Raw genomic sequence first — 23,781 nt, forward strand, 5'->3', positions numbered from 1 at the left:
ACACACAGAGAGCAAGCAAGCAGGCATACAAGGAAGGACACACACCATGCTGTCAACAGGGCTAGGCCTGCACGGTTCCCATGGCAACCTGGCCCCTCCCTTTCGCTTGCAGGGGAGGTGTTTTTGAAAGTTCCCAGCGTGTTTGTGCGCGTGTGTGTGTGTGTGAGCGGAGGGAGGAAACACAGAAAGGGGCGTGGAGGCCGATCCAACTCCCAAGAAGTAAAAAACACTCCGTCTGCACTTCTCAGCTGGAGCCAGTGATCAGCAGAGAGCCCGTCAGCTACCACGCACCGTCTGTGTTCAGGTGAAACATCCCATCAGAGCGGGAGGCTTTCCACCACCTGTGCGCCATGGCAGAAGACGCGTCCCACGCCGAGGCCAACAGCAGCAGCGTCTCCAGCAGCACCCACGCCATCCCACAGCAGCCGCAGCAGCAGCAGCAGCAGCAGCAGCAGCAGCAGCAGGAGGACACGGAGCTCCTCATCCCCAGCTTCAGCGCCTCCTCCGCCCCGTCCTCCCCCACCCCGACCGGCACCCTGTCCCGGCTGGGCCTGAAGAGCCCCACCAGCCCCGTGGCGCCGGGCAGCCCCGTGGACCGCGGCCAGGTGAGCGCCATCACCGTGGTGGCGCTGCTGGACAAGCTGGTCAACATGCTGGAGGCGGTGCAGGACAACCAGCAGCGGATGGAGCAGCGGCAGGCCGAGCTGGAGGGCGCCGTGCGGGTGGTGCAGGGCGACGTGACCCGCCTGTCCAAGACCCACATCAGCACCTCCAACTGCGTGAGCAAGCTGCTGGAGAGATCCCGCAAAGTGAGCGGGCACCTGAAGGATGTGAAGGAGCGTATGGACAAGCAGGCGGTCCAGGTGAAGAAGCTGGAGGCCAACCACAGCCACCTGCTGAAGAGGAACCACTTCAAAGTGCTCATCTTCCAGGTGAGGAGGAGGAAAACAGCACAGAAACACCACATGTATGACTTAGTGATAGTAGCTTATTACTTATTATTGTCCACTGATTTTACGCATGAGGTTCAGTTTATTCATCACAGTTGTGTAATGTCTGTGGCTTCTAAAGGGAAGCTGTTAAATTAAAAAAAGTTCCTATTTCTGCTTGGAAATAGTACAATATTTATATAAGGTAGAATCAAATGTTGCAAACTAAAGATGAGGTTTAAAGAAAATGTCTGCAGCTCTAACTAAAGATGGCATTAAGTAGCATTATTGGAAATATAAGAACCAGTGTTTTCAGAGTCAAAACATCTATGTCACACTTGTGGGTCCCTTGTTTACTTCTTAAAGTGCATTACAAATGGTTGTGCCACTCCTTTAAAGTGAATGAACTCCTCATGAGGACTCTAGCCTGTGTGGGTGAGTGTGTCAGCAGTATTTGCATTCATATTTGACTGCACTAGTGGGTGTGTGCACAATTATTGTGCACCTAGTTGACACTGACACGTGATACATTTCAGGTTAACAACACTCTATTATTACATTTTCAACACTTGGAACTTGTTCAACCAGATTTCAAACAAGCACACATCCACTGATAGAAAATGCAAAAAATGCATGGTATAATCCAGTTACTTTTGAGTGAAGGTCTTAACAAGGTTCACACACACGCCCATGCGAGTCTCCTCTGTGTGTGTGTGTATGTGTGTGTGTGTGTGTGTATGTGTGTGTGTGTGTGTAGAGAGAGAGAAGAAGGGTGTGTCTGGGAGTGGCGCTCCACAGGATAATAGAGGAAGGCTCAGATGCTGACTTTGACTGGATCTGTTTACACCCCACAGTCATAATTCAGACAGACAGACGGTTTCTGGATGGATTTTCCATTTTAACTGCCATATCACACCTGTGAGGGTAAAGCTCTATACTGGCACAGGAAAAGTGACAAGCTTTCTAATTTACAGAGGAAATTGCGAGTGAAAAGTATGACGAGTATCCTTGCCCAAACCAGGCCTCGCTTATCTCAGAACACGAAAAGAGCTAAAATTTCTAATCTTTACATAGTCAAACCTGCAGTTTTGGTCTGTAGGTGACAGCTGAGTTCACTGTGTTTTTTACTCATGCATTTCCATTTTAACCAAAAAACCTGATTCTGGCATCATCTCCAGAGTTTGCAGCGTGCATGTCCTCATACGTGCTTTTTCATGCTTGTATGTGTGTGTGGTTACATGTGAGCGTGTGCGTACAAGTGTGTTCCCAGGTAGTTAAAAAGGGGGGGGCATTGTTGACACAGCCAGAGCCGCTGAGAGCTCTTAACCGCCGCTGTTATCTGGTTTCCCAGGTACTGAGGCTCTGTTGTTCAAATGCAACAGGTGCCAAGACCTTACTTGGTGTAAGCTGGCTCTGCGTGACTGTGGGCGAGGCACAGCGGATCGATTGGATTGAATCCTCGGGCAGCGTGTGTGTGTGTGTGTGTGTGTGTGTGTGTGTGTGTGTGTGTGTGTGTGTGTGTGTGTGTGTGTGTGTGTGTGTGTGTGTGTGTGTGTGTGTGTGTGTGTGTGTGCTGGAAGGGAGTGACCTGTTGCTTTGGAGATAGTGAGAGGGAACAGTGCTGTTTGCTCTCAATGACTGTTGAATTTCATGTGACATGGATTCAGTTTTTCTCTCCTCTGTGACTCAGTTTAACTGGGGTCCGCCTGTTTTCTATTGACATTATTCAAATTGGAGTGTACTTAAAAGTTTGCAGCGTCTGTCACAAGCAATGTGTTGCTCACAGTGCATTCCTGCCTTTTGCTGATTTGCCTCCAATTGAGTCAAACCAAGAGTGGAGCTTTTCTAAATGGGCGTAGCAGGTCCAGGTATGGCCTCTGGGGCATGTGTGCGCTGCATGTGTGTGCACTGCATGTGTGTGCGTGCAGCTTGCCCATTGGATGTTTTGCTGATGTGTTGGGTCAGGTGTATGCCGTTTCAGAGCAAAATGAGACTCGCAGTGCTCGAGGGGAGTGGGTAATAAAAGAAGTAAGTGCAGGCCTTGTTCCCTCTCCCGTGTTGATTTTACTGTGCCCATCACTTTCTAATCTCTTTATCTGCTGCCAGCATTGTTTCTGTATTTCTTCCATGTAATGTTGTGCTCTGATTTTCTTGCCTGATATCTTTTGGTTTATGTTTAAAATGCCAGACGATTTCTCTGTTCTCACAGCGCTCCAAACCCTCTGTTGCTGTCTTTTAGAGAAACTCCAACTTGGATGTAGTTACTTTTTCTCCCTTTGGTCAAGCCACCTGTCCCAGTTCCCTGAAACTACACAAAAGCACATGCTGCACGCCTCACACTGCTCTTTGATAACACACATTTGCTGCACACCCAAGAGCCAAACTCAGTGCACCGAGCCCTGTAGCTATCGGTCGAGGGGCCCTCCTCCCCCTCCTCTATCCACTCCACAAAATTGATGCAAAACACTCATCACCCTGTACGTGCCAGCTGAGGTGGAAACACAGAGGGCTTCTGGGTAAGCGCCCACTGTTGCACAGAGCAGGGGTCCATACCGGCTCCAGGCTTTGGCCACGGTCGGTCAGAAATGACAGCGCTGCCTGCCGCTCGGCTGCATTCCTGTGCATAACAAGGACTAATGAGGACTTAATTACTGCTGCTTGGGCCTTGTTTGTTTGTTTTTGTGCACCAGTGCTTTTCCTGTCTCTACATGGCTCTCCCCTCTCTGGGCCTTTTCTGTTGGGACACACATGGAAAACTCGTACAGTTCCCAGCCATCTGAGATTCCACTGTGCACAGTGTCAGGGCTGTTTGGAGAGCTGAAATGTTGGGCTGCAGATAGTTTCTGTTGTCACACAGGCTCACCTCAGAGGCTCATTACCTGAGAGTTTGAACATCAACAGTCGCTTTGGAGATCTTAAAACTTAACTGAATTTGCATCTGTGTGAGATGCTCCATGAAACACGGCACATTTGGAATTTAATTTCCTGCGACAAAAGTCAGTTATGTCTGAGTAGATGATAATGTGCTCAGCTGTGTTCCTTCACAGAAGAATTTCATCACAACAAACAAGTTGGGCTGCAAGGATTTTATTTGTTTTGTCCCATTCCTTGTATGAGACTGAGTCACAGTTTTGCTATAATATATTTAGTAAAACCCAATACTGGATTTATGTGGCTGATAACGTTTTTTTGGAAGTGATAAATTCAGATTTTGACCATGACCATGTTCTCTTTATATATACAGATAAGTAGCAAATTGGAGGAAAAACCAACATCAAGTGTTTTATTAGGGTCTTTAGTGCACCTTGGCATTGATTCTCAAAGTCTCTGAAATGCTACAGGAGAAAAGGAACACTACTATTCCAAAAGATCTTTCTTTCATCATGGTGGAGAGCGCTGTCTGACATGCTGGTACACAACCTCCCCTAGATGTTCAAACATTGATGATTCAGATAATAGTTAAACTGCCATTCAAAAGTTTGGCGTCACTCAGAAATGTCCTTATTTTTGAAAGAAAAGCAGTTTCTTTCATACAGGATAACATTAAGTTAATCCAAAATACAGTCTAGACATTGTTGATGTGGTAAATGACTGTTCTAGCTGGAAACAGCTGATTTTTAATGGAATATCTCCATAGGGGTACAGAGGAACATTTCCAGCAACCATCACTCCTGTGTTCTAATGCTACATTGTGTTAGCTAATGGTGTTGAAAGGCTAACTGATGATTAGAAAACCCTTGTACAGTTATGTTAGCACATGAATAAAAGTGTGAGCTTTCATTTGAAACATGAAATTGCTTGGGTGACCCCAAACCTTTGAATGGTAGTGTATACTTATTAAACCAGACAATGACCCCTTGTGCAGTATGGATGGTAGCATGTCATCCTGGAAGAGGCCACTCCCATCAGGATAAAAATGCTGCATCATATGATACAGGAGATTACTCACAATAGCTGTGTATTGACTTGCGCTGGCCTTTCCTTCTACAGAGACAAGCGAATTCAGAAAAATGCCCCCAACAGCATAACAGAGATCCCCTTATTGTAGGGGTCAAGGTTTCAGCTTTTTTTCCTGTAATTTGTCACTCACACATAGTATAGACATTAAACAGAGAAAAGAGGTCATTGTTGATGAACTTTATAGCAATGTATTTCACAAGCTATTTATCCACTGTCCTTGGCTCTGCTACATATGCTGCAGACAGGGCTGAGAGTATTGTAAACAATGGAGCTGGAGCCACTCTGCTGGACAAGCTATGTGGTGAAACCATCTCTTAATTACATCAAGCATATTTTTCTACATTATGCTTTTTTTTTTTTTTTTAATTATTGAGATATCTGATAACATGTGCAAATATATCTATGATAGGCCCATATACCAATATTCCAGTAACTGATAATATGTAGGTATTTTTGTTGGTCTCTAATATTTAGGAGAGCAGTGTCATGTGGTTCTGGATGGGATGGAAAGAGGATGTTTAGTGATTGTCTGGATTTTTGGTATCCTCAATTGCAGAGAGGAAGGGAATAAGCTCTCACACACTATCACAGTCACACACTATCAAAGAACATTCATATCACTTTTCAAGGAAACAGAAATACACGCCCCAGCCAAAGCAAACACAATAACCAAGTTGTGCTGTAGGACTGAGCTCAGATTGTAAAACAACTTTCCCATCTTTCACCACTTACAGATTCATTCCTCACACCAGAATATGCTTGCAAAGGTTTTGAGTGATTAGCTTTACATCAGTCATTGTCATCTTGTTTGCTTTGCTACCAATCGTCATGGAAATGTAGTGTAGCGACACTTGAGCAAAGGTTGGGACTTAATCTTAGCTTTCAGCAGCAGGAAGTAGAGGCTGTTTTTTTCACACACTGTTCATGCTCTAAAAGGAAGGACGAGCGAATACTGATGTTTCCAGCCTCGCCCAAATCCTTTACCGTCACTGTAGTTTAATGACACGGAGTTGAGTAAACTCAGGTTTAAATAATGCGAAGTAATGGTATAATAAGTATTCTTAATCTTTGTCTCATCGAATGCAGCACAATCAGTGCTTTAGTGCAAGAGTGACCCTTTAAACTAAGCACGGAAGAAGCAAAAATATGAGAGAAAACAATCTTACTTTCCCAAATAAGATTTGTAATGTAACCAGAGAAATTAGATATTTGTACATATTGTGTATTTTCACTCTAGAATCTGGCATTTTAAAATTATATCCATTTCCACAAGCTGGAGCAGGCCGCTGGCTGCAGGCTACAGCTGAAATTAGTTCTGTCTCCCTTTTTGAGGTGATATATTGCACCAGCTGACAGCCAAAAGCAGTGCATTCAGACAGCTGAGCCTACGTGTCACCCAGCTTCACCTGTGCAAATGTTCGGTAGAGTGGTAGTTAACCTAAAGTTTGCTTAGTTAGTGCTTACTTCGATTTACTCAGCTGTTGCCATGCTGCATAAAATCTAAATGTGTGTGTGACGCAGTATTTTTCTTTCATGTACTCCTGCTGACTATAACCAGAAGTGTGAGGAAAGTAACAAGCCGTTGCAGTCATTTTTGTTTTGCTTAGCAACAAGTGGTGTAAGTTGTGTAACAGTATAATCCCTGACAGTAACCCTTCATTACCTTGACAGGGCTCCAGCATGCAACCAAAAATCTGCCAGCTGTGACTGAACATTCTCATTGGTTGCACCGGTGCGCCTGACTTTTAGCTCGTCTGTCTGTGTGTGTGTTTCTGGGTGGCCCGCCCAGTTAGTTTCAGCTGAGGTACATCTGACATTAGAACGCCTTGTTTCACTCTTTTTAAGCTAATTTTTGGTTACACAATTGTCTGACTTGCGCTGCAGGAACAGACAGGGGATTAGAGGGTTTTCTTTATGCTTTGCAAAGTCATCCAGCCCACCAGAGGGTCCAATCCGGCCCACGGGCCTTATATTTGACACCCCTGCTATAGAGCCATAGAATAGCTACCTTTGACTAACTTTAAAACCCCTCTGGCGTCATTTTTTTTTTTCACCAGAGGGGTTTTTAACATGTCTATATGAAGTTTTTATGCTGGAAGACAGACCATGAGTGAAAGAAGAAGTCAAAAACATAGCTGCTTATTTACACCTTGAAACTGCAGTGGAGCAGTGACAGAGCACAGTTTCAGACATCCAGGGTTTCATCTATAACAAAGGAACCAATTCTGTCAACTTGTGGGGTTGGACTTTGATTATTCTTCTTCAATATTACAACTTGTCATTGTGTAGCTAGGAATGGTTTTACAGTGTTTGAGTGGAATCATAGGTGAGTGGAGAGATGTTAGGGGAGAGAGAGGCAGGAACTTCATAAATCTGTACTTTTTAAAGAAAGCAACAATGTACAGTTACATCTAAGCCATTTAAAAACACAAAGGGATAATATTCATGGAATTAAAACCTCTAAATTTGTAATTTTGGTATATTGAGATGAGTTTATAGAGATTTAATCAGTGACCAGAGGGGGACCCAGATCATGTTTATGGAATAGAACGGGTTACATTTACAATACATTTCTCTGCATCTTTATTCCTCTTGACAATCATTTTATATAATATGTTAGGAAGCATGTGTGGAAATTGACAAAAAAAAAACCCAAAAAAGCAGCACTTAAAATCGACCAAAATGTGCAATGAAAACCATGAGATCCTAAATTCTGTGCTCCAAAACTACTCCCAAAATTAGTCTGGAGACCTTTTTCATATTCTGACAGACTCGCTTGTTCACTGTTTGACTGGATAGTGCATGTTAGGGCACAAGATGTGTTCACTTTTCACAGGAACAATGAAGGAGATGGACCGATTCTGCAGCAATAAAGACTAATCTTATGAGTTCCAGTAAGTTCAAAGTGATCTCGTATTGTGAGCTTTTAGTTCTGTGAAAAACTGGTAAACATATGTTCTGCGTCTTGTTCAGAGTTGGACTCTGGACACGGAGAACAGAGCTCAGCTAGTTACTAAGGCAACTGATGGTCTGGAAGTAACCTTAGATCATAGGGCAGCCACTGATTTAAAAATACAGGCTCTGCTTTTCCAATTCTGTCTGTAGTAATTAATACGAGGGGTGGAAGGTTTGGACTTGTGTAAAAACGCCTTGAGACAACAACTGTAGCTGAAAGCATTACATAATTTTAGAACGTTAAAGGACCACATTAGTCACTGATTATAAATAAGTGGCAGATGTTGAACAAAAAAACATCCCATTCCAGTTAAACAAGATTGAGATTAATGAGGAACCTGTGCTTTTCCAGCAAGAACAAGTCAAGATACAGTTCATAAAAAAGAATATTATGTACATGACCATTCAAAAGTTTGGGCTCACCCAGACAGTTTCATGTTTTCCATGGAAACACACACTTTTATTCATGTGCTAACATAATTGCACAAGAGTTTTCTAATCATCAATTATCCTTTCAACACCATTAGCTAACACAATGTAGCATTAGAACACAGGAGTGATGGTTGCTGGAAATGTTCCTCTGTACCCCTATGTAGATATTCCATTAAAAATCAGCTGTTTCCAGCTAGAATAGTCATTTACCACATTAACAATGTCTACACTGTATTTCTGATTAATTTAATGTTATCTTCATTTAAAAAAACTGCTTTTCTTTCAAAATTAAGGGTATTTCTAAGTCACCCCAAACTTTTGAATGGTAGTGTATAGCAGAAGTTTTGTTTAATACTAATTTTTAAATACACACGCTACTATTTACAGCCTCTATATGGTGTTAAGTTACTAAAGCTGAATCATGAATTTAACCAGCAGCACACAAGGAGTGACTTTCATGCATTTTGTCCTCCACAGTGAGATTTTTATATTTAGAAAAGTGCTGTCGGATGCGAGGCTCTAAAGTATGTAAAACTGGTCTCTGTGATAACAGTCTAAAATGGTTGCGCAGCCTTTAAGGCATGCTTTCTAAATGAACAATGAAGTTTGTTTACAGCGTGGATTCCCGCTTTGTTATCATTCTTATTTTCCCTTTGGGGTTCATTCCTCAGATAATCCTCTGGGTTTTCTGACGGCGCAAAGTAAAAGTGGCAGAAAAGTGAGGCAGAGATAAATGTAGAGGGAGAAGTGATGAGCAGAGGGGAAAGAAAGGGCAAAGTGAATATATGGCCAGTGTTTGTCACGTAATGGTAATAGGAGAGGACTGAGTTTGGATAAGAGATTATAATGAGGTTTGCAAACTGTATGCATAAACTATTGTGTATACATGTGGATGGAGCAGTATTACCTTAAGTGCCTGCTCTTCTTCCTAATGTCACATTCAGGTTTGACAAGTCTGCTGTGCTCTTTCAGTCTCGGAGGCTAAGGCTGGGTTGTAGACGCAGATTCCTGGAGTAAAATACCAGTTTCAACACCTCTTAATAACACAGAGAAGTGGTGATATTTGGAGAGTCTGTGTGAGCATCCATAGAGTGGTAATGTGTGATTGGGCTTTTTAGCTCCCCTATTCCATGTTGTGTTTTAAGTGTGTTGTTTTTAAATGGTGTTTTCGTGCCATGTTGCCACAAGTTGTAGGTGCAACATAAAAACATAAACAAAGCTGTTTATAGCCTCCCAGCATGTCCCATGATGTAGCGTTTATTTTGGAAGTGTCAAGCACACATTTAGCATGTTTTCAAATAAACGGGGGTTATTTATAATATAACAAAGCTGTTTTTCACACTCACCTGTGCTCTTGTTTTTTGGCTTTCTCTCCTCGGTTTCACACCACAAGTTAGGTGGAGGTGGTGATTTATCCAACTTTTTAAAGAAATTGGGAATACTGGGAGTTTCAACTGGTATTCTGCCAAAGAAACCCAGTGTCCTATTGTGTGAAATAAACCAAATATATCCTGTTGGCTCCTCTGTCACCTCCTTTATTTTTTGCTGTTAGACTTCAGGACTCCATCCACATGTTTGCTCCTTCTTGACTTTTTAGACCCAACTAATCCGCTCACCAAGGCCTCTACATCCATTGCAGGAAGAGGGAAAACAATTGCCATTTTAGCTCTCACTGTTCTTATTCCTCAGCTCCTTAAAGAAACATGAAAACATATCTCGAGATAACGTGATGACTTTCTGGCTTCACTACGGACACACATGCTCTTTGACCTCCATATGAGGTAAACACTGTGACAATTGTACATAGCCTTATCAAAAATGTTTGCTGTATCTCCTCTCTCTTATCAAACAATGGTTCAGATAGGCACAGTATGGGACTGTGCTGTGCAAAGGAGGATCTTGGGAGATTTGGACCAAACAGCTGAAGGAGAATAACATAGCCGCGGTGTAGAGTCAAAACTCGAGCTGTAAATGTGCAGGAATGTCGCGGTGACACTGCTAAGACATTCTTTAGCGCTTTGCATCATTCATCACATAGATACGGCGTTAAATAAGCTGTGAAACTTTAGCGATATGATTCAGAGGAAATGCAGTAAGTGACAAGGCGCTCACCCATGGAGTTATTATAATGAATACCAGGCCATGTATATGGAATTAATTAGGAGAACCGGGGAGAATATATCACAGAATATGAAGCCCGTCGTCATCCACTGTGCACCGACTTCTACCCTGGAAATTATGTGTTGCATGAAGAGGCTTCCTCAGACCTGCAGCATCATCATTTATGTCATGAGGAATAATGGTAGCCTCTCCAGGTCGCCGCCATCGCTGTTCTACCAGCACGTCAGCATGACATCGCGCCTGAATTGGTTATTGTGCTGTGTGATTACACAAGCTCGCAGGGCCAGTAAACATGCCGTGTTTTCTTTTGGTGAGGCAGATTATGGGAGGGGTGCGAATGCGAGAGAATGCCCTAACTTGTTATGCAAAGCCTCATGGGTATTAGGCCAAGAGGCATGATTCAGGATTGGAAGGAGGGTGCTGAGGAGATATTTATGGCTCTTCATAAAAATCTGATCGCTTCCCACAGTTTGAGCATACCTGGTACGGCATTGCACGGTCTTAACTTGAGTTAGTACAGAACGTTTATTTCTACACTTAATAGTGCATCTCAGTGTATAGATTTCATTCCTCTGTCAACAGCGCATTAGAAGTTTATCATGTTTTGTGGTAACACAGTCTCATGACAAATAACAGGATTCCATTTCCTTTCCTTCCTTTCCTCCTTCCTTCCTTCCTTCCTGTGTCCACAGATGGCTCTTCATGTACACTGGGGTGGGAGTGGGAGTTGGGGGGGGGGGGGGGGGGGTGTTACGCAACAACCCCGGGTTAGGGTGACCTGTAAAACAACTCCCTGCACTGTAATGGAAACGATGTGCTGTAATCAAAACATATGCAGATGAAGGCAAATTTGCACAGTCACATTCAGGTAGAAAAGGTGCTGCCATTGTTTGCTGAATGAATGCAAGCGAGGGCTGGAGACAGCGGACAGTGTGTTGAATGAGGTGGGTTATATTACAGATAAAAAGAAGAGGGAAATTTAGAGAATAGGTAAATGTGGAAAGAGGAAATTATTTTGAACTTTATATCTAAAAATAATCTTTCAATCAATAAAAATCCATTCGGTGTCTCTTTTCTCTCTGGTCATTCTATAAAAGTAATTGCAGGGGACTTGACAAGAGCAAATGTGTGCACTCCTGTGTGTGCGCTGGTGATGGTTTAACCTCTCATTGGTGCAGCCCCCAGAGGCGCCTGACTCACTGTGCCAATACACCTGTACCGGCCTCACCTGGCAGGATTAAGAAAACCTCCATTAGTCTTCTGAAGTGCCAGGAAAGTGCAGCTAGTCCAAGTGCGAGTACATACACATTAATGCACATGTGCAAACTGCAGCAATATGGTTCATAAGGTTAAATTGCTGTTTACTTTATGTCTGGCATGGATGTGCGAGTCAATTATTACTTTAAAAAGTTATCTTGCATGTGTATGTTGTCTGTTTTGATCTGAACTTTATTTAAAAAGTAACTCAATCTATATTAGTGGAAGTAAATGACTGATGTTAGATGGGAGTGTAAAGGATTTTATAAAATGGTAAGATGTGTCTATAAACTGTACACATGCAGGACTCAGGAGATAAAAGTAGGTAAAAAAAAAAAACAGTGTAATACCAACTTTAATGACCCTATTATCATTTGAGTAAATGATTTAGTTCAACTAAAAATTACATAGCAAATTAGCATAAAGAAGTTTTTGGAATTTTGGCGTATAGGAACAAGATGAGGATGCTACAGCTGGCATAGTTGTTTTTGAGGCAGAACTGTAAGGCATGCTAATATGCTTAATGGTTTTTAAATATTGTCATAATCAGCTAATCTGTTTAAGTATTTCTGTAGAGAAAAAAAAGTCAAATCTTGTAAGTCAAGCAACTTAAATATTTATTTTCCTTCCTCTATGACAGCAAATTGAATCTTTTTGGGTGTTTGAGTGCATCATTTTAGACTATAAGAAACGCTGATATTGGCATGTAATCAATCGTGAAAGTAATCAACACATTAATACATTAATTAATTCATTATTAGCTGCAGCTCTGATATCTTGCATGTTTTTCTAGTGTGCTAAAATCATCTGCCTCACACAAGCCACAGAAGGTGACGGCAATGTCATTAGTTTATCAGGTATTTATGGAACTAGATGAAAGGTCAGAGGATTATAGTTATTAAAAATCCTCCCCAGGGCGACATGAATGTCTGTCAATAACTGTGATGCATGGTGAAAAGTCAGGGAGTCCCCAGAGTCCAAAGGTTTCCTTCTCTGGGGATCATGAATATAGAAAATCCATTCTATACTCACTGCAGATGTGTGCAGATGCCTGTATACACAAACACACATAAACAAATAAGAGAGAGGAAATGCTAAAAAGGCGGTATAGGATGTCATGACACATAAACAGAGACATCCACCGAGTAATAGGAGCCCCCTGGAGCTCTTTCACTCCATTGCAGCTCCAACGTGCCCCACCCTGATCTCTGCATTTGAGTGAAGCCAGAGACTCCAGTGGCATGCCTTACATAAGCTCCAGCTTTGTAACACCTTGCAGGACTTGCAATTAGAGGGCAATTCTACCATACAACTGTTAAATGTGATCTTGAATTGCATTACGTAACAAAATATCTTTGAAGTGCGTCCCCTTTAATGTACAGCAAACTGGCTGTCACACTAAATTAATTTTGTTTTTTGGTGTGCTCCAAATTTACTTTTGTTTTCTTTCATCTTGCTCTTTTAAACTGTGTTGTTGTTTTTTTAACAATAGCCAATGTCCTACATGGCTGCACTCAAATGCCCATTGGCACGCAAACACACACACATACTGTATCACATTCTCAGTAGCTAATGAGTGCTTGCTTAGAAGGTACGTTAATTAACAGGGTTCCCAAGAGAAAAGTGCCAGAATGTGAGGTCCACACACACACACAGGGCAGATGAGGGTCAAACGGTATTTAGGAAAATTTTGTTTATTGTAGTTTGCCTGCCAAGACTGTTGGGGGTTAAACTGGGGACATGCTGATTTCACACTGTTTACTGTTTGGGCAGCCTAATACATATTGAGCATCTTCACCAGTAAATGGAAAAAAATTCTTGGATGAAATCATGGTTGTAAAAAAAAGACTGAATTTGATCTGTTTTTCCAAGCACACTTGAAAACCGGAGACTCACTTGCTGATGTTGTTGTGTCATTGCTAGAAGCAGTGGTCAATTAGAATTGACACGAGAAGGATTATTGGTATTTATCAGCACAGGCAACACATGAATCAACCAGTAAGATAGTGCTACTGCAGTAAGTTCTTCATAGTTAGTCATAGGTGGGCTCAGTTCTCATTCGTGTTTGAGTTTCAGTTGCTGCCTCCCACACACTTCAGTGCCCACACTGATTACATCAAACATGTTTGAGCCAAATCACAAAGGCTATGGCGTGCCCAGACTGGAGCAGAGGTGTCAGGACTGAATCTTTACAAACCTTAACACCACCAGACAATCATGAAAGATTCACCTTCATTATCAGGTAGTGCTCCGTCGGGGTCAGGAGAGGCCGTATTGGCTCTAAATTTTCTAATCACGACTGGTCAGATTTAGGTGGGTTCGTAACCTTTAAGCTATCTCACATTTCATGCTGATTAAAACTGCCTGACTCTATCAGAAGCACAGAAAAGGGAGATAAGCGTAAAGCCAGAGGTATCATCTTCCTAGGAGCAAGCTTTATTCGTTTCTCTGTACCCTTTCATACATTTAATAGAAAAACTGTCTCCCACAGACTTGCTCACATTCTGATTTGAGTCTGCATGAACATGTTCTGATCTCCACACTCTGTGGGTGTGGTGAGTGTCAGACCTGCAGCAAAATAGGGCATTGAGAGACTGCTCTTTCAGATACAACAGGAGGGAGCCACAGAGAACAAAACTCTAAAGGGGGACTACAGTTAAACCAAACGAGATAGTGGTAACTAGAGCTGTTCCCCAAGGTACTACCTTTTGTCTTTTTGGATTTCAAGTTACAAACCTGCAGTGCCATCATGATTCCCAGCTTTTTTTTAGGTTAGAAGACATACCCTAGTGGTTGGTGGGGGGAAAAAACTGTCACAGAAGACTGGTTCTTTGACGTTGTATAGATCAGAAGTAATTTTAAATTATTTAGAATCGACACAAGTTGAGGAGCAGTATATTTAATTTATTAGCACTTCTCTGTTGTCTATTTGTACTATATATTCGTAGGTTCTGAAGCTTTTATTTTTCTTTCTCTTTCACTTGAAAACATGTCCCTGTTCTTAAGGCTGATGTTGCACCTTTAAGAACACGCTGACAGATTTATTGCCATTAGCTGAGAGATACCACACATGCTTGGCACACACCTGAACTGTGAATCACAGCTGCATGTTTGAGATCAAGGCGAGAGATATCAGATGTCTGCAAGGTAGTTAAAAAAGAGGGGCTTTTGCATGGCTTTTCATTTCCCTGGAGGAAGGTATGGCACTGAATTTTTAAGGCGTCTAAGGGGAGTGCTGCAAACTGCTGTGGATCAGGGTAAAACAGCAGTAAGATGTAATCTGAGCATTCATTTCAAATTGCCACAAGGCCCTTATGCAATCAGGAAAATGCAGAAAGTGATACGGAAACAGTGGGAAGTGGTTGTATGAATGAAACACACTTGGATAGTTGACTCTAATGGGTCACATCTTCGGTAGTTTAACACTGTAATACCAATACTGATTGATATGGATTGAACATTTTTACTTACAAAGGGAGTTATCTGCAATATGCCTTTGAAGTTTACATATCAGTCTCACAGCAAATTTTACATGCTCATCACCGATAGTCTATCATCTTATCTCATACATTTTCATGAAATACAATACTGGCGAAAATCCACTTGAATGGGCTTGAATGCATAATACACTACTGTCCTTTCTTAGCCAAAAAAAAATAGTGGTGGTGATAAGTGATGTGTGATCACTCTTCTAGACCATCTGGTTGGCCCAGTCCTTAAGGATGTTAATGACACCCCAAGGAAGATGCATTGCACTGTCCTTCAACAACTTTAGGCATTCTGTTGTCTTAAGCACTCTTAAAATGTCTTAGGAGCTGCCATGCATTCTTTGAAATGCAGTCATACTTCAGTGAACACTCATTCATACATGCGTTGTGCAAAGAATCAGCAAGTGTTTACAATATATGTCACTCCAACATGCACCAAGGATGAGTGGGGCTGACACAAGTGCTTGATATCAACATAGTTTGAGGTTTTGCAGCTCCAAAATGAGTTGCACCATCGCTGATCTATGCCTGGATATGACAATTAGTACAGTTAACACCAACTAAATCAAGTCTTTATTGGATTTAATTTGTTATGGGCAAATGAAAGCAGTTAATTAACCCATACGCAAGCATGTGTTGTGGACTGTAAAGCATTAATATATGCTTTACACTGTGCTACATTAAGTCTACTCAAAGCCAAGAATGTCATGGTGATACTTAAAGCTGTCGTGGAGGGGAGAGGTTTGTGTATGAATATTTCAAATGTTTAGTGGAGTATGTCAACCAGTGAAGCTGCACCTTTACTCTCCACTCACTCTCGGGTGTGAAAGGATATGGGCAATGGGGGGTGGAAACTCTAGCTCATAAATCCCCACTGGAGGAGAACATTGGATGTGTGTGTCTGTGCCCGCATGTGTGTTATTGTATGACTGTGCACAGATGAGTGGGCACCGAGTCAAAGGGGGGAAGAAAGAAGATAGTAAAACATAGAGAAAAGCGAAGAAGTTAAACAAATTGAAACTCAGGATATTGAACTATTCCGCTCCATCTCACTCCATTTTAGTTGATCAATGTGTTTAAAGATGGATGTCAGAGGTTGAGAAAGATATTAAAGAGAAAATAAAGAGCAGCATTTGACTCCTGCAAAGAAACAGGTGGAATTCCTCAGATGTCTCGAGGAGAAAATCAGTTAGGCATGCAGAGACTGGTTGCTTCTATCCTCAGGAGACAGACCAAGCCAACGTGTCTTTAACACAAACTTCAGTTTTGATGAATACTTCTTTGACCATGTAGAAGAAGCAGTTACTGCCCTTGAATGTATCTGAGGACTATACATTAACATGGTTATGGGGGATGTGTAGTAGCTTTACTTTAATCACCACAGTTTAAAATTTTGAAGTTTACCCCTGACCGTAACTAGTTCAATAAAGATATCATTAAATTCAGTCTTCATTAAACTATGGCAGCCCGCTAAATATACCTCTGTTTGTCCTTTTGTTTCCCAATAGGAGGACAATGAGATCCCTGCCAGTGTGTTAGTCAAGGACTCCCTCAAGACCCCACAACCAAGCCAGTATGATGCAGAGTCCACCCGGCCTGCCCCATCTGTCACAGGCTCTGTTGAAGGCATCCGTACCCAAGAGGAGGGTCAGACCGTCAGTCTGTCTTCAGATGAGGATGCTGAGTTTCCATCACACTGCATCAATGAAGATTTCCTGGAGTGTGATGCTGCGACTGGCACTTCGCGTACATTTGAGAGAAGGGCCGACAGGTTCAAGCGCAACAGCCTGAAGAAGGTAGATAGCCTCAAGAAAGCCTTCTCACGCCAGAGCATTGAGAAGAAGATGACCGAGATCACCACTAAGATTGTGCCACCAGAGAAGCGTGAGAAACTTAAGAAGAGCTTCACCCCCAACCACCCCAAGAGCCCGACCGCCAAGTCTTCCTCCTTCAAGGTGTCCCCAATGACCTTCACCGTCAAGAAGGTCAGAGATGGTGAGACCCCCACACCAGATATGGGCTCACCGTTGGAAGGAGCCCGTGTGGAGATCCCTCCTCTGGGAAGCATGGATGGTGAGATTCCTTTGGCGGAGGTGCATACCCAGGAGGGTGTTGTGGAGGAAATCCAGGAGATGCTGAGCCCCTCCACCCCAGATAGCATGAAGGCAGAGCTGGCATTGAATGGAAAAGCACCAAGCATTGAGTGTGAGATGAATGGGGATCGTTTGGCTGACCTTGCAGTTCCAGAGCATGACGAAGATCTTGGCGAGGATATAGAAGAGGAGGACGAAGAAGAAGACAAACAGAAAAGCCCTGTTGAGATAGCAGCCGATGTCCAGATTGCTGCAGCAACAGTGTCTGTGGAGCAAATGTCTTAATATGTTGAGATTTTGAGCATCAGTCCCAGTTTCGCATTTTCTTCTTTTCTTACTCAAGTTTCGACAATTACTGAACCCCCAGCAAGCACAAGTTTTCCCTTTCCTGTAACAAGTCCTATGTTCTGGTCATTAGCACCCCTATACACTAGAAAGATTTTCTTGACTTTCCCGACCTTGGACCTTTTCTACATCACTGCCTTTAATTATCACCAGCACAGTCCTTGACAAACCTTGACATGGTCTGCATTAGCAATAAGACCCAACAGTGTACCTCACTAAACATTCAGATTAAAGCATCCAGTGTAGTTAGGTTGTCCAAGGAAGGCAACACTGCAGCAATACACCATATCTTACTCTCATCAACCGGTGCCCACCACTTCAATAGGTGCACATCTCCAGGGCACTGGACCAACTATCTCCCTCCTGCTGTGTTTGTCTGCCTCTGGCCCTCTCCTTCTCACTGACAAATAGCCTCTTTTGTTCTTTGTGTTTTTTGTTAAAAAAAATAGTAAATCTTTGGCAATAGTGGTACTGCCCACAGCCTGTTGAGGCAGTGTGTTGCCAGGTTGTGCAAGAGTTGGAATGGGGAGTTTCTGCATTTTCAGTGAAAAGGCCCTGGGGTGTTTTTTAGTAGAGGACTAGAGGTTGTTTACTGAATTCTTTGGACCTGCCCTGCAGAAGCCCTTATTTTAACTAGCAGGTGATTTCAGTAATCTGGGGTGACTCCATCTTGCCTTTTGTCCTTCCAGTTGTGAAATTATGTTAGTGTGACAGTGAGATCCAGTTTTGTCTTTCCTGACCTTTTGATTTAAAACCTATGTGCATCCTATAAAAACATACAATTGCCATTTGACATCCAACAACCAATTAACATTTGCACCATAGAAAAATAAAGTAGAATAGTTGGAATTTGAAATAGTCCAAATCGTCTTGAAAATCACATGTATTTGACACTCTGAGAAAGATTACAGAAACAAGTGCTAACATTATGTTTGGGTTCAGTCACACTGATGCAGATGAAGGACACCATTGCAGGATAGAAGCTGCTCTCGATATAGAAAACAATATATAAGTGACGCAAAGGACCGTACAGGTTTTAATAGTGAGACACTAAATGTCACTTTTGCAGCCCTTTTTCTTCTTTTGCAGGGCTACTTTTTATGTTTATGTACAGAAATTATTGTCTTATTCTATGTGAGGCACACTACTTGCTAGATATTTACAGCTTAAACATCCTGAATTAGTACAGTAGCTTTATGCTTGCCTTGAGTGTGTGTTCTTTTACAGTAAATGTTGTATCTGTGAATTTTATTTGTGTTACTATATGATTCTCGGGTGTTTTTAAGCCGTGTTCTTTCAGGCATCCATAAGTTACATGGTGAAATGTTTACTCAGTTTCATATGTTTAAGACACAATCTTAAAAATTTGCCAGGGCAACATCACTAAAGCTGCCCTGCCTTATTGCATGCACACACATACTCCTACGGTGCCTTTACCTTGTACAAGCTGGTGTGAGTATTTCCACTCCTAAAGGGATGGATTCCTATGGTTTTGTAGATAAGAGTGATGGTAAAACATGCCTGAAATTTTTTCCTTTTTCTGAGAAAGCCCTTGCAGCTATCACTTTTCTGAGCGCAGTTAAGGCTTCACACCAACTACATTTAAAAAAAAAAAAAAAAGTTTAAAGGACGTGCAAATACATCGGTCACAATCAACTTTATGGTTGAAAGTCAGTCCTTCAAAGTTGCTATAAAGTGACCTTCCTCTTGTTGCTCAGTGTCAGAGCGTTACCAGCCTCAGCTACAGGCTTGTCTTATGCCATGACTTCCTAAAAATAATGTAGCAAGTGATACCAGGTGCCAAGGATCCAGATACTAGAGAGGTCACTGAAGTGGATAAAGGCAGAAGGCAGCATTCCTAGGTTTGACGGATGACTCCTGCTCAGCCCATTTTTCATGCTCTTGGCCTCCTTGTTGAGACAGTGCAAAGGGAGGAAGACGCTCTATGGAGCCACAGGTGTTCTGAACCCTGTAGAGGCTCCTGGGCATGAGCTGGAAGTAGGAGGGAGGACAGGGGTGTTGGAGAGAAAGGTTGTTGGAAAAGATGATAAAGTTGCATTTGGTTTAGGCATATGTGCATCTTGGCAGAAAGGTGATTAAACTGTGAGAGTCTGCGATGCATTGAACCATGGGAACTGCAATATGTTTAGGGGATGTATATCTATAACTTGCACGGCAGGACTGGGAAACCTCTTCTTCAGTTTGCCTGTACTACATATCCATTATACTGCTTCTGAAAAATATAGATAACACATACACAATGGATTGTTAACTTGTTTTTAAAGTTGAAATATGGTGCCCAAAATATTTTATATTTAAAGTATGCAAGAAAATCAATTTATTAAGTCTGGATTCATTCCAACTTCAAACAACAAGTACCAACTTTAAAGTAGAAAGGTTACTCTAAGGGTAAGAAATAACATACATTTATGTAGTGACTTACTCCTAAGTCAGCTAGGTGTGTCTGATTGAAGATATGAATGCTGAAAGAATGAATAGCCAATCACAGATATGTATTGATCCTGTTATGTCTCTGCCTTTTGGTAGATTTAGAGTTTAAAAAAAGAGAAAAAAAAATCCTTACAGCTTATTCAGTGGTATGTTTTTGTGTCAGAACATAGATTACAATTATATTTTTAAAAGTGTATTTTATTTGTGGGAAAACACTGGGAGTAATTAACACAGGAAAGTAACAACAACTGAATATACAAATAGGAAATGAATTAACAGGAAAGTGTCCAAAATGGAAACAAATTCCAGTTTATTCTTGCTGTTTTGTGCTCTTGCGAAATGTAAAAAAAAAAATTAAAAATTAAAAAAATAAAGAGAAAAAATACATCCTATTAAATGTTCAAATGCAAATAATAGAATAAAACTATTCAACTCTTGAATATGAACTGAAGCTGTGTTATTTTTATTATCAGTCAGGAAACAGGCGTGCTCTGCTCAGCTCTGTTACTGAGAATCTCCTCTGCAGCTCTTTTATATGTTATGGCATTATTAAGTCAAAATCATTTTAAGACATAGTTTTTATCATTAGATTTAGACGTAGGGGTAAAAGAGAAGGATTTTCACCTTTATCTCTCACTTAAGTCCAAAATGGACAAACACAAGAGAAATGCAGCACGTGGTGTCACCGTATTTGTTAAAGTGCCTTATATGTTCATAAAGTAATCAGCCAATTCCCTCAGTGGGGTTTGTAAGAAGAAAATATATAATTAGACATATATCCATTTAAAATTACTTGGAAACTGTGCTTATTACATGTCCTTTATCATTTTATGGATTTTTTTTATTTTTATTTTAATTCTTCTTTGTATATATCACCCAAGTTTAAACAGATTGAACAATAGGCTCATGTTGCTTTCTGCTTATTCATGCAAATGTCTTACTTGGTGATTTTACTGTCTCGTGTTTAAAAAAAATAAATATATACACATGAATTTGCGCAAAAGTCTGCTTTTCTTTTCAATTACACAAATTATTGAGAATCATTTGTGAGAACCACGTTGTTTTTTTCGAAAGTTCAAACACCAGATAGTGATTCTGTGTTAAACATCATCTTGGTTTTGACTTTTAAGCCTGTTCATTTAGTTCACCAGTTACACCAAAGAAGTTCCCTTCAAAGCAGGAGATTTGCTGCCATCAGAGTGTTTAAAGATGCTCCTCCTAACGCATCTTGTAATCAAAGTTATTTTCCAAGTTTAGTATTGTATACATCAATAAAGGTTTTATAACACTACAATGATGTTTTTGTCTCATTATACCAGGTGATGGTGTCACACATATATAAATTACAGTTGTTCATGATCTGTGTGTCATTCATGTTGTGACCTACAGATCCCAGGAAAACATGTAGTTAAGCTCGCTGCAGCTTTTACTGTAGGTCAGAGTGCTGTATTCCAGTGAACCAAAGAGCAGCATTATCTGCTCTTTGGTTCACTGGAATACAGCAGTAGATTCAAGTGAAAGGAGTGGTTCAGTGGCTGAACCCTTATTTACAGAGCACAGCCCATGGATTCAGAGGGCTCCATATGAAATGAAGATTAGATAGATGATGGGACCAGAGCCAGGATGGAGATTTGCTTCATGAAATAACATTTTTATTATTTACCCACAGCACTATTTATCAATAGAAATAGCTCACATGTTATTTGCTGACACTGTTTCTGAGATTTCTGCCTCTGTCTCATAGCAGAGTGATTGGAATTTCATTTTTAGTGCTCTAAACTCTCAGAAGTACACTACCAATCAAAAGTTTGGACACACCTTCTCATTCGATGTTTTTTACTTATTTGTATTATTTTCTAAATTGTAGAATAATAAAGATAAACACATTTTTGTTTACAACGTAATTCCATATGTTTTATAGTTTTGTTGTCTTCAGTATTAATCTACAATGTATAAAATAATCCAATAAAAAACAATGAATGACAAGGTCTGTCCAAACCTTTGACTGGGAATGTAAGTTGCAACAACCTGTCTTTGCCTACTAAAGCAACAACAACAAAAAAAACCCACTATACTACTTTATGCATAAATAGTCCATATGAAAGTCTGGTTCTTGGATTTTGGTGGCCCTCTACAACACTCCCAGTGCATCACCATATCACTTACCCTGGTCATAACTGAATGAACCCACATAGTTGGTCAAATGAATGAACAGCAAATCTCTTCCTATTTGTAAAAACAAAACATTTTGAGAAGTTAAGCAATTAACAATTACACTGCATTTGAAACAATAACACAGTCAATATATTTAAACTATAAAAGCAACACATTTGCATATAACAAATGTACACTATTGTGGATGTAGCGGATGATGCAAGGCCGTGTTCATTTTCTGTTCTTCCGGTCCTTAATTTTCTGCCAGGCGCCATTTGTGTAAAGCTGCTTGGTTCATTCAAATAAGTTGCACATTAAGATGTATTGCCATATTAACCAGCAGACTCACAAAGTCAAGATCGTGCTGCTACATGACAACAAAACATTATGTTAGGAATGAGCAACACAAAAATTCACAGTGATTCCTCTCCATAGCGATTGTGGCCATAAACAACTGCTTAGAGTGTTTATGCCGGTGGCTGAGTCTGTCCATATGAAAACTATTGACCGCATGGTCTGGGGATTACTCAGAGGATTGAGGTGCTTTCTGGGATATAAACTGCTGCTGAATTATTTAAATGCTCTCTCCCTCTCTGTCTCTCTCTCAATACAATAAGCACCATAAATGAAATCCCCTTCACCCTAACGGTGTTGGGTGGAAGCAGAAGGCTCAGGGTTTTAACATTTATGAGCAGTGGTAATGAGACAATATTCTGCTATAATTTGAAAACATTTACAAATATAGTATGTTGCAAAAAAAAAAAAAGAAAAAAGTGAATCAAGATTCCATCATTATTTGAGTCTTTCAGTATGTGCGGATGACAATTTAACATGTTTTATTTGGAAAAACACTTATCATATCAAGATATCAAGTTCTTATGAAGAGCAATACTGGGAGGAGGAATGTTATCAAATGCGCAACTTTGACTACACTCAAAATGAACTAAAATTGCTCCTGATTCTCTCTAATTCAGTTACTATGTGTTCTCTGAAGAAAGCTGACTCAGGTTTCTTGTGATGGACAGCTACAGTATCACTAAACTCCCTGAATACAGGCTTTCATTTACAAACACAGTCGTTCTCCTAGCAGGTGGTTAATTTTAAGAATTAGAGACCTTTTGTATCAAAAGAAAAGGTTAGTCTTGGCCAGCTGGCTGAAAAATAAGCTTTGTTAGTTATCCAGTTTCTGTTATCATGCACCAGTAAGAGCAAAATAAGAGCTTTATATCAGAGAAACACTTTCACCGTGTACATTGTCCAACTGAAACGGATTTGCACGGGGACTATCTTTGATGCAAGTGGGAATTTAACAAGAAATGAGGTGACGAAACTTTTTTCACTTATTAGAATGCATCCAGTTGTAAACCCTGCCATAAAACGACGCCTATCAATGTAAGTGCATAGATCAAACCCTCTGTTTAATGGCACAGTATTTAAAGATGAGTTAGGCATCCTTTCAATGAGGATATATATTATTTCCATGTCCGTGGGTGTTAAAGATGGTGTTTGTCTCCCTCCTATGTCCGAACTTGCGCCAACACCCTGCGTTTCTTCCACTGCACTACACATCGTCATTGTCGATTTCACAGCTTTATC

The 23,781-nt window shown here is 41.1% G+C and overlaps 1 protein-coding gene across 1 annotated transcript; it reads left to right on the forward strand.

The window, feature by feature from the left end:
- Positions 1–222: 222 nt before the first annotated feature.
- On the forward strand, positions 223–21,023 carry cavin2a (caveolae associated protein 2a). The gene is made up of 2 exons (XM_023285180.3): positions 223–932; positions 16,651–21,023. Exons 1-2 carry the CDS (start codon positions 351–353, stop codon positions 17,518–17,520), a joined length of 1,452 nt encoding a protein of 483 aa, XP_023140948.2. The 5' UTR covers positions 223–350; the 3' UTR covers positions 17,521–21,023.
- Positions 21,024–23,781: the final 2,758 nt, after the last annotated feature.

Source organism: Amphiprion ocellaris, chromosome 11 (assembly GCF_022539595.1).
Source record: "Amphiprion ocellaris isolate individual 3 ecotype Okinawa chromosome 11, ASM2253959v1, whole genome shotgun sequence".
Classification (NCBI taxonomy): domain Eukaryota; kingdom Metazoa; phylum Chordata; class Actinopteri; family Pomacentridae; genus Amphiprion; species Amphiprion ocellaris.

Excerpts from the sequence above, each read along its gene's own strand:
- cavin2a (XM_023285180.3), top strand. The coding sequence starts at position 351 with ATGGCAGAAGACGCGTCCCACGCCGAGGCCAACAGCAGCAGCGTCTCC. Across the intron at positions 933-16,650 it reads TCAAAGTGCTCATCTTCCAG|GAGGACAATGAGATCCCTGC; the intron begins GTGAGGAGGAGG and ends GTTTCCCAATAG.